General features: G+C 41.8%; 1 protein-coding gene across 1 annotated transcript in view; it reads left to right on the top strand.

Annotated features, from left to right (window-relative positions):
* Positions 1–11,381, top strand: part of TBCD (tubulin folding cofactor D) — a 281,185-nt gene that overhangs the window by 228,600 nt on the left and 41,204 nt on the right. Inside the window, exons 30-32 of the mRNA XM_019502452.1 lie at positions 863–946; positions 3,642–3,800; positions 5,060–5,198. Of these exons, the coding sequence (XP_019357997.1) occupies positions 863–946; positions 3,642–3,800; positions 5,060–5,198 (382 nt within the window). The remainder of the gene's footprint in view (positions 1–862; positions 947–3,641; positions 3,801–5,059; positions 5,199–11,381) is intronic.

Genomic DNA, 11,381 nt, shown 5'->3' with positions numbered 1-11,381 from the left:
TTAAAGGGCTGGAGCTGGGGTGGGTGGGGCAGCCATGGGTGGGGGCTGAAAGAGCAAGCAAGGCCTGGGGGCTCATGACAGAGACCCCCATGTGACATGGGGCAGTGGGGGGCAGCAGGAATTGCCCTCCTGCCAGGCAGCAGCCCATTTTTTTTTTCAAAATGCTGGAAGCTGGGAGAGCAGACAGGGGATGGGGCCTAAGAGATTCATCTGATTCGGCAGCAGCTGAATCTCTGAATCAGTTTTGGCCAAATAGATTTGGGACACTGATTCGAATCACTGTCCCCCAAATCAGCTGAATCTGAAGTGAATACTAGCTGCTTCGCGCAGGCCTGATTTATACATACAGACATGCACTTAATTTTATTTATTTATATATATATATAGAGAGAGAGAGAGAGAGAGAGATTTTGAGTTCATATTAAAATGGGAAGATGTTGCTATGAGGGTTGATGTGTAAATTTAAAGGCAGGAAGAATTTTACAACCTAAATATATTTAAGAAGCTACAGGCACCACTTGGCATTATTATAGCTAATAATTTGTATAAAATTCTGATGTTTATAATTTAGCCATTCTGTTACAAATTTCTGGTCATATGTAGTTGGTACATTTTGGAGAGTGGATTTTTTTTTTTCTTATTTTATTTGTGAAAATTAAACATAGGAATTTGCAAAAATATACTTCATGATCTGCCTGAACAGCTCACAGCAGCTATTCATAGATGTAACATTTGCATTAAAATGTCTGGCAATTTATTTAGGTACCTAATTTCAATACTGAATTTGGTGTCTTTGTTTTTTTTGAGTGTGTGCCTGATCCAATTACATCTGTACATTTATTTAAGTTCTGTATTCCAACAGGGTACGAGAAGCTGCTATGACAAATCTGATGGAGGTGATGCTTTTGCTGGTACGGAATGATCCAACATTAATTAGTGCCAACATGTGAGTAGTTTGCCTATTTTATATGCCTTTCTTTATGGGTTATATATACTGTTTTATGTGACCTGGAAGGTCCTGAGTATGACTCTACATAAAAATGTTTCCTGTATACTACATATAATGTCTTTTAACTGAGTGTCTCAAAGCCTTTTATAGAAATGTATTAAGCTTTGCAACACCTTGGTACAACAGGGAAATAGTAATGCTACATATATGAGCTGGTCTAAATTTGCTCCCTTTTTTGGGTTTGCTGTTATTGTTCACTTAAAAATCCTGTACCCATCTCCTACCTAATAAACTTTAACCTTTGCTTTTCCTGATCAAGGGTCCTCCTAGAGTACTCCTCTGGAGAGCTACTTTGCTTCTATTCTAAAATTGTCTTTTCCTCAGAGAGAGTCTGACCCTTTTATCTTCCTTGGCTACTGAGTAGAACTCACCTATTGCAACATTTGGATGCATCAGGAAAACAGCTTTCCATATCTTTACAGTAGGGCTGTGTGAAGTTTCGGTCGCTGATTCGATTCGGCCCAATTTGGTGGCTGAATCTCTGAATCTGAATTGAATCAGCAGACCCTTTAATCTCTCTGAATTGAATTGGAGTCCTCTGAATTGATTCAGAGAGGTATGGAAAGATTTGATGATTCAGACATAGATACAGCTTTAAATATTTTTTCTGCATACCTCAAGGTGCCAGGCATGGCTCATAAATGCTGAGATGGTGGGGAGGATGGAGCATCCCATGGGAGTACAGGGGGGTGTCCCCAGTGCTCTAGCCAGCAGACCCAGAAGTGGACCAGAGTACTTCCAGTTCACTTTCAGGTCCACTGGGGAGTGTGTGGGGGACTCCCCTGCCCCCTGGTTTGGCAACTGGTGCCTCCTGGGTTGGGAGGCTGATTCTCCGAATTGGCATTGAATCTTCAGATTCTCCGAATCAGCATCAAATCAGGACAGTGATCTAAATTAACGAATTGAATCACTGTGCCCAATTTGGGTCAAATCCAAATTGAATATAGCCCGTTTTGCACCCCCCTGCTTTACAGGTCTTAGAACCTCACTTTATAGTAAATTAGCAGAAGAGCACTATCTTCCCAATCCTTGACAAAATGCAGGACTGAATTTGTCTATTTCATTGTTTTGTCTTAGCATTTTTAATAAGGAAATAATCAAACCTATAAACAGAATTTCTTCAGTGCTCCACATTTTGAATCCTGTTGAACAGTATTTTTATGAATAAAAGAATCTAGATTTCAAAACTGGTATAGGTTTATCTGCATCAGAACCTTTTTAAGAGAGAGAGAGAATGTATGTATTCCATTCTGTAAATCTGTATCAGTCAACTGAATGTGTGCACTGTTTCCTTTCTTATATTAAAAAAAGTAGCTATGTGAATGAGACAGCTTGAAAGAAATTTCTGGGTTCTGTGAGAAGTGAATTTTTCTGTTTGAGACTGATGCAAAGGTAAACTTTTGAATAAGACTTAAAAGATTAATTCTGATGGCTTAACAGTGATGACAAAGATCATGTTATGTTTGTTAAAATAGTGTGGGTACCCCAATTTAAAGTATAACACAAATAGTACTTCTCATGTTTACTACTATTTTTATTTGTCAGGCCCAAAGAAATGCTAGGATTTGTACAACAGAGAAAAACTTGAGAAAAGCTGCCTTGAAAATCTTTCGAGTCAGGAATTTAGAGGTGTGAGTGAGGCAGCTCAAATAAAGCTGAGGTTAGAGTACAAGCTATGTCTTATTTGTGTACTCTCCTTGATGTGTGCACCACCAAGCTTTAGAATGGATATTTGAAGGAGTAAGAATTGGTTCCCTATGTATTTCATATCCTGCTTGAAAGCACAGTTTTGTTAGGATTACTGATGCATTCCATCTTAAGTGACTGAATTTCTTTGGTGATCTTTATGCTGTACGTCCAGTCCATAAGGCACAGGGTAAAGGTTGCTCCATAAATGTGAGGTATATGTCAGTATTGATTGCATTGTCTTGCTTGTTTGGACCTACAAGTATTTTATAGATTAATCTTTGGAAAATTGAATATATTACTAAAGACCATATTGAAGCCATGTATCATTTATATTGTTCACTATGAAAGTTGAAGCAAGAACACTGTTCTATAGTGGAATATCTCAATAGAGTAACAGAAGAATTATATTTTTAACCATTACTGCAAAGAATTTTTGTTTCAGATGTGTAGAGTACCATATTTACTTGCATACCACACATCCCCAAATAAGACATGCACATTGTTTTGGGAAAGCAGAATGAAGAATTTTTTCCCCCCCAGTCTTGCTTGCCCTGGCACCAGCTTACCCAGTTTACTCTAGCTGCATGGAACCAAATCCCCTCATCAGCATTGCTGCCCTTCCTCCTGCTGCTCAGTCAACAACAACTGCCAGTTTGGTGGGAGCTGTGAGAGTGTTAAACCTGGGGAGATAATTTTGACAAGGGGAATCCATCCCTGCCCCATGTGACCAGAGGTTTTAGCTCTGGGTAAGCGAGTACATCCCTCTTCTACCATTCCAGTGTCCACCTGCTTCCATTGCAGTATGGAAGTTAAGTTCTCCTCAAGACACTCCCCACATTTTGAATTGCTAATTTTTGAGGCAATGGTGCATGTGATATATGAATACATACAGTATTTTTATTTTTGTGATGTGATGGATGTATTCATGTTTTTACATTTGTAGTTGTCAACAAATTATGTGTTGCTTGGCTCAACAATCAGCCGAAAAAATTGATAGATTTCGGGCTTGTGCAGGATCTGTGTTCCTCAATCTTTTGCACTTCGACAGCCCTTCAATTCCACATATACCTCATCGAGAAGAGTTAGAAAGAATATTTCCAAGGTAATCTAGCTCTTTATCTGCTTCTTCTAATTTATGAAAGTGGTTTTCTGGGCTAAACATATCAAAATGAAAATCGTTCTTGCTGTGTATCAAAATGTAAAAATGCGTAAGAAAGCTTGGATTTCCATCTAGTTAAAGAATTCAGAATTGAAAAATGAGTTTTACCAAGGGGATTTTCAGTTGAGAGTTTGATGTAAATAAACAGAAAAATGTATTCAAGGTAATTTGTTTACATTATAATTTTTTTGTCAGAAACCATCGTATAATAAATATTGCTAAACACTCGCTACAAATATAGGAATTAGTCCACTGGCCAATTCCAGTATGACATCTTGTTCATCATCTTTTATTCTGACACCCAGTGCCTGCTGCCTCAGGGTAAGGAACCTGCAGTGAGCAGCTATTGGATTATCTGCTCCCAGAGAAAACTTTCTCTTACACTAAATGGAGTATGCGGGATATACACCAACATTGGAGAAGTTGTATTTCTTCCAAACCTCTGTTGATTTTAATATTTAAAAAATTTAATATTTGATTTAGAATAATAAAAAGTATTACTGTTTTTATCTGTAGTGTGGAGCTGGTCTCTCATGACCAAAGGGCATCTTTACACATGCTCTGGGATTGAGGGGGAGGCTTTTTAATTAGAATGGCTCTTGGGAGCTGCTCTGATTAAAACACCAACAGCGTCTTGTGTATTCAGTGTCCTGCTCTTCAAAATGGCAGCAGGAGCACTTTAACTGAAGCTTGTTTGATGAGTTTGAAAGTGCCTCTGCTGCCATTTTGAAATGGCAGGGATGCTGAATACACATGACGCCAAGGCTGCTGGAGCACTCTAATTAGAATGCTCTAGCAGACTCAATTAATCTAGTCTAAATAGAACATGTTAGAGCAGGTGTCAGGCATGTGTATAGGTGCCCAAACTGTTTTATTGTAGTTGCCTCTAAAATTGCACAGTATTACACTAGTTCAGTTTTAGAGCTATTCTAGAGTAGCCTTAAAATTATGTCCTGATTATCCACTTGGTTGCTTCTTGCTGTCAGGATATATATGTTATGGGGCAGAACCAATATGTTTTTTGAGATATTTGTTATATATCATGCTGTATTATGCTGTGTAGTTCTGAGACTATTTCTTCATTTGTTGATGTGTTGGTTTTGAATGGGGATATAATCTAGGACCCTCTGGAGAAATAATAATATTATTATTAATAATAAAAAAATAAAGAGCCCTGTTGCTTTGCTTTTTTCTTTTTACAGGTCAGAGACTATAACTTTAAATTGGAATGCCCCCTCACAAGCCTTCCCTCGAATCACCCAGCTTTTGGGTTTGCCAGCATACCAGTACTACGTGTTGCTGGGTCTCACAGTGTCTGTTGGTGGGTTAACAGAATCAACGGTAAGATATCTGGACTCCAGCTATCTGTTTGCTAGGAGTATTTATTTCCCCCATGAGTACATGGTGACTGAAAAAAAAAAAAAATTTTTGTTTCAGTGAACATTGAAGATATTTTTGTTACTGAATTCCAATTGCAAGTTTAAAAGCCTATTATTTTATTTATAAAATAGTATTTTCTTGAATTCATGACCAAGCAGGAGACTGTGAGAACATTTAGGGTATGCCTACACTGATGGTCTACTCTGAAAACCCCAAGCTTTATTGACAGCAATACAGTCTGACTTTAGCAGCTTATAGTTTGAGGTTGAACCTGCCCTATCTGTAGTATGTTTGAAACTCAACCAGACCCTGCAGAAGGCAAGCACAGGAAATCCTCCAACAGCAATCCCACAACCTTCTTTTCCTGACTTCCTGTCTCTTCTGCCCATAATTGGAGAACAAGAGACAGGCAGTAGGCAGACTGGCTCTGCTTTTGAGCCAATCATGTTCGAAAAGTGTAAGTAGTTTGGTTGTTTCCTGTTGTCTTGCTTATTACTGTCTGCTAGTATGTTTAAGAACAACCTTTTGTTCTGTTTTCAGAATATGGCTTTGAAATGTTAACTCCTCATAACCGACTGGTTTCTCTTCTATGCTTAAAGTTAATTCCCATTAAATGCTTCTTAAGGAGTATGGATTTAGGCACAGAGTAGTAGCCTAGTTCTTTTCAGTAAGATCAAGGCACAGGCATAGAGGAGTTTTTAAACCTACAAGCAAACTGAACAATCTGTTATATAACATCATAGTACAGGGGTTTTCAACCTTTTTTTATCAAGTGTACCCCTTCTGTCTCAAAGTTGCAGCTCATGTACCCCTTTATATTTTTTCTTGTTTTTAATGTTACCAATTATGTGATATAAGGCAGGCTACACTAATTAACATTAAATATATTATTAGTATATGCAGCATCCGGCTGGTAAGTCTGTTGAGGGAGGTAAGCAGGGGGTGCAGATCGAGGCCCCTGCAGTTGGGGAGGGAGTGTGGCTGGGGCAGTGGTAGGCACTGCACAGCCAGGGTGGAACGTGGGATGAAGCTGCGAGCGGCTCATCCGGGGGGGTGTGGGGAAGGGGGGCAGCTCCGGCTGCTGCACGACGAGGGCTGGGCCGAGCGCCTATGGGAGGGGCTGCAGCCGCTCCAGAATTCGCTGTATCCCCCCCAACCCTTCCTCCCAGCACAGCCTGGCCCAGTCGCCCTGCTGGGAACAGCCTGGCACTGCCCCAGCCCCCAGCGGCAGCCTGCTCTTGTCCTGAACACAGATCTGGGGGCACATGTCCCCCATGCCCTCCCAGGGTTACATGTAGTGGTGGGAGCCACCCTCCCCCCTGCACAAGGCTCAGTCTCACGCCCTGCCCTGGCTGGGTAGCCCTTGCCCCTGCCCTATTTCCCCACTCTCTCCCCCACTGCTGGGGCCTTGAGTTACTCCCCTCCCTACACCCCTTTCCTCACAACAGACTTACCAGCCAGACCCGGCTGCTCTCCATGCTGCTGGGCTGTGCTCCTTGGTTGCCTGCGAGCTGTGCTGTAGCTGCACACATGCATGCGGCATTTATTGGCTACATTATCGGACACATTAGTCAAAAAAAAGCTCATTGCCAATATAGTCAATATTCCTTAAGTTGGTGCTGATCTGATACAGGACCGATATATCAATGCACCTCTAATATTTTCTCATTCGTTCTGCATACCCCCTACCACCTTTTTAAGTACTCCTAGGGGTACACATACCTGCAGTTGACAACCACTGCCATAGTACATTCAGTTATGTAGCAGTTTAGTGCAGACCATTGACTTTGATTGAAGTAGTTATCTGAATGACTTTAGAGGGGGCATCTCTGCTGGTTCAAATGAGCAGCATTTTTTTTTTTTAATTTCTGCTTGTTCACCCAATCTTTTACTGTAGTGGCAAGTACATGTGCTTGCACTCCATTTAGGGCATGAGAGAAGCAGGACTGACATGGGTCAGGAGGTATAGGTGTTCATTAGTGGATAGGTGAGACAAAGAAAAGGTTATGGGTTGGAGAATGCCCTCTAGGTAAAATGGGCTGTAGGCTAGAGATCTTGGGGTACAAAAGAAAGAGGGAAATGAGATATTTAGGGGAACATTTCAGTATGAGGTATTCTGTAAAAAAAAACCTGAGAAACAGGAGAGATTTTTGCCAGATTAGGTTTGATAGTAGACTTTGGTCTTACGTAGATTTCTTTCTTATGTACATGTAATGCACAGATCTATTTTATTAGATAACAGTGTGTGAATGGTTAGTTAATACTAAACAGAAAAAATGTGCTGCGCAACAATATGTAATGCACAATGAGGTATCAGTCTTGAGTGCATCAGAACGGTACCATGGATAGGTTAGGAACTGGGTGAATCCAGGAACCAGTTGGCTCAGAGGTCTGGAAGCCCTGGGGTTTCTGTTTGAATGACAGGGGTGCCCTGGAGCCGTAGATCCTGGAAGCATATATCAAGGTCCAGACGCTGTGTCAGTGAGCCTGGAAATCCAGGGAATACCACTCAAGTTCCGGCTTTGAAGACTTCCATGGTCTCTGCTCCAGAGGTGGGCCCTGAGCCCTAGTTTGACTCTGAGGCTTACAGGGTTTTCAGGCTTCTGGCTTCACAGCTGGGAGACTGAAAGCTCTGGCTTGACAGAGTTGTTCTGAAACTAGAAGTCCACACTTCCTATATCACAGTAGCATTCAAGGGAAGTTTCTGATGACAAACTTGCCTGTGATTCAGTGACGGTTCATCAAACTCAAGATGTTTTTGTGACATTTCTGACCAGCTGCAACTCCATCTTTCATAGGAATGTTGCCCTAAATGCAACTCCTGCTGGTAGAAATATGACAAAATGACAAAATGATGCTAAAAATGTTCCAACAGTTACACAGCTTATTATCAGAGCTGTTAACTATTCTTCCTGTGTTCCTTTTGTTAGGAGTCTGTGAAGTAATCTGTCTTCAAAATGCAGTAGGGCATAGGCAAAATTTGCATTTATAATTGCAAGGTTCCGACCCCAAAGCACTTTATTTGAAAGGGCGAGAATATACTTACCAGAATTTGTCTATGTAAAAGTCAACAGCTAGGAACAGTTTGGATGTGCTCTTATTGCAAAATTTTATTTCTTAGAAGATAGTTTTTTAATAGGTGATTAGAACTTAGGGATGCTGTAGCAGCTCCTTGCAAACCGTTAGGTTACTCAGCCGGCACCACTAGAACTAAAAAATTAAGCAAAGCAATGCTCTTTTCCCTATCTCCCTATCCTTATTTCCACATGTCTCTAATTAACCTTTGTGTAATGGAGATGAGATGGATTAATGTGCCAAGCCAGTAGTAAGGAATGAAGAGAAATGGAAAGAGGGTGGGGAAGCAAGGTTTCTCAGCAGATCTCTAGCTTTAAACTGGGGGAGTTGAGCTACTCCTCTAATTGGAGCATAAGCTAAAGAGAAAGGGGTAGTCCCTTTGAAGCCACCTGTTTGGCTCTTTTTGTTGCTTCTGTAGTTCCACACAGTGAAATAATTGGCAGGAGAGGCTTCTTGAAACCATCACAGCCTGCAATACCGCTAGATATTTTTTTTTTTTTACTAACTTAAACAGACTCCCATGTACTCTCAAGACATTACCAAACACAAGCTCTTCCAGCAACACAGAGTGGCAACCAAGCCTGCCTAGGAAAGTTCCCCACAGGAATTTCACTGCCTATTTCTGCTTTATGAGAGACAAGCCCTTTGCAGCTCCTTTCCAGGATCTGAGGGGCAGTGGCTGCTGCGCTTAATGGCAAATGAGAGCATTTGTGAGAAGTTTGGCTCTTGAGATCCTTCCTTTCCAGGCCCTGTGGGTAGCTTTGAAACTCCATTCTCCTCTCTGAGAGCTCTCTTCAGCCATCCTTTGAAGATGCATTTTTCTCTCTCATTCAAGTCCCCTGAGCTTAAGTCATCTCCAGGAATGGGCGGACCCAGGGAACCCAAAATTCTGAATTCCTTCCACCTCATTTGTTTCATGTTACTCTGCAGAGTGATGTCTAGAAAAAGAATCTCTTCTGGGTTTTTCTCTAGGTGCCAAAGTTTCATTCTCTCTCAGCAGTGTTTGCTGCCATGCTCTCAATTAGGAGCCAGATCGCATCGTTCAGCCATAGTTTGTTGAAGGTGCAGAAACCTTCTAGAGAAACCCCTTTAGGGCAGTGTAAGTTTGTATCTGGGCTGCTGCTGGGGGCTAAGTGAAGGTGTCACCATTGTTATGTACCAAGAGAAAGTCACTAGTTTTCAGCTGCCTCTGGTCATGGTGTATTCTTGAACAGTACTATGCCAATGGGAGGATGTCTGGGATGTTACAGCCCACTGGTGATGTGGACAGTGACCAAATCCTATATGTGGCAACTCAGTTGGTCATGGTGTGGGTGGGGTGGGACCACATTGCAAGTGCAGGAGGACTTTTTAGACAGCAGCCTTGTTCTCCCTGCCCTTATGTAATCTGGGGCTGATGCAGCTGTTTCTGCACTGGGTCCTCTTGCTTCACTCCATGTTTACCTACTGCCCTATCAATACAGTACTGCAGTCCAGAGAAAGCAGACACAACACCAGTGTTTCTCTTGAGGCTCCTGTTTTGAGCCCCATCTGTGGGGCACTTGAAAGCATTTCCCTTGGTGAATATAGATTGTGTTTAGGGTTGCTTTAGGCTAGAACCCTTTAGAGTTTACTACCATTTTAACCCACAAGGTTGGCATCACAAGGGTCTTGCTCTGAGGCAGGGCTGAGAGAGCTCCCATGATTCATCCGTAAGGTCTTTTGTAGTCTATGAACAAATCAGCAATAAGGTCTTTTATAGTCTATGAACAAATTGGCAAAGACCAGGAACTGCAGTTTTGGCATTGACACCCTGTTTGGAGTCTATTTCCACCTGTGGCAGAGTAGACTTGTTGCACTTGCGTACCTCTTCGAAATACAATGGAGGTAGGAGGAGGCCCCCTACATTTTAATCTGTCAGTTTAGCAGTTTGGCTCTTGCTTAGGGAGCAGGAGAAGCAGGTTATAACCCTCCTCCATGCCTCATCCAAAGTGCCCTAACCACAGATTGGCATTAACTAAAATACTCCCCAGCCTTCCTGTTGAAGCTGGGCTCCTGGGCAGCTGAGAGAGGGAGATGTGTGGGGCAGAAGGAGAACAAGTGGGAAGGTGTTGGGCTCAATGAGATCGATGCTGCTCTAAAAGGGAGGGAGGGACTTCTGCATTCTAGCCTGGGCCTTTGCTCCCAGTGTGGCAGAAATTATATCCCGGTGCTGTTCCTCTACTTTATCCAATGAATAGTAAATGGAAGGTGCAGTGGGCCAGCTGCCAGCGCAGGGCTGGAGATTCTTGTGTAGTATAGGAACTTTTACTTAATCCTAGGGCTTGATAAGTCTTCAGCTCCAGTATTGAAACACCAGTCCCAGTAACAATCATAGACTGTATGGCCAAAATTCTCATTTACTAGTTCCCAGGACTGAGGATCACAGGTTTCCACCAGTGGGAGAAAAATGGTCTTGCCAGGAGCAAATTCTCAGCTGACAGGAACATTTACCAAGCCTTGCCTTGGAAATTTCCATATGACAGAGCAGACACAGAGGAGAAGCATTTATTCTTCCTCAGAATAATGCACTGATACTTGTATGAGTGAATTTTGTGTGGGAGGAGGAGGGGCCAGGTACAAGTCCAAAAAGGCGTTAATCCATACCATTAATTAGAGAGGAGGGTGGAGATAATTAAAGATCCTGGAGAGAAAAAGCTACCTGATGCATGTAGATCTTCTTCAGGGAGCACTATTCAGTTTTTGGGTCAGACAACAATCAAACTTAATTTCTCTTAAATCTGTCTTTCTAGACAGTCTCCTAGACTTATTTTGTAACATTTTCCATGCTCCAATTTTGAGTTAGAATTGTTTATCCGAGAGAGATCCTTTATACTGTGGAATGTGACAGCATGTAGGTAGGGATAACAAAGCTTCAGTTAGACTTTCAGGAAATTATTTGTGAGCACAAGTTGAGGAGGGTCTTGAAAATAAATGGGCTTTGTGTTTCTTGTATTTTAAAAACTGCTTGTTTATATTTGGGGGGGAAGCAAGTGTTGTCTGTTTTGGTTGTGAGATTTTTACTACTTTTCTAAAGAGATATTTACTGTT

This window comes from Gavialis gangeticus, unplaced genomic scaffold, assembly GCF_001723915.1.
Source record: "Gavialis gangeticus isolate Ggan-Ray unplaced genomic scaffold, GavGan_comp1, whole genome shotgun sequence".
Lineage (NCBI taxonomy): Eukaryota > Metazoa > Chordata > Crocodylia > Gavialidae > Gavialis > Gavialis gangeticus.
This window is presented reverse-complemented; position numbering and strand designations above follow the sequence as displayed.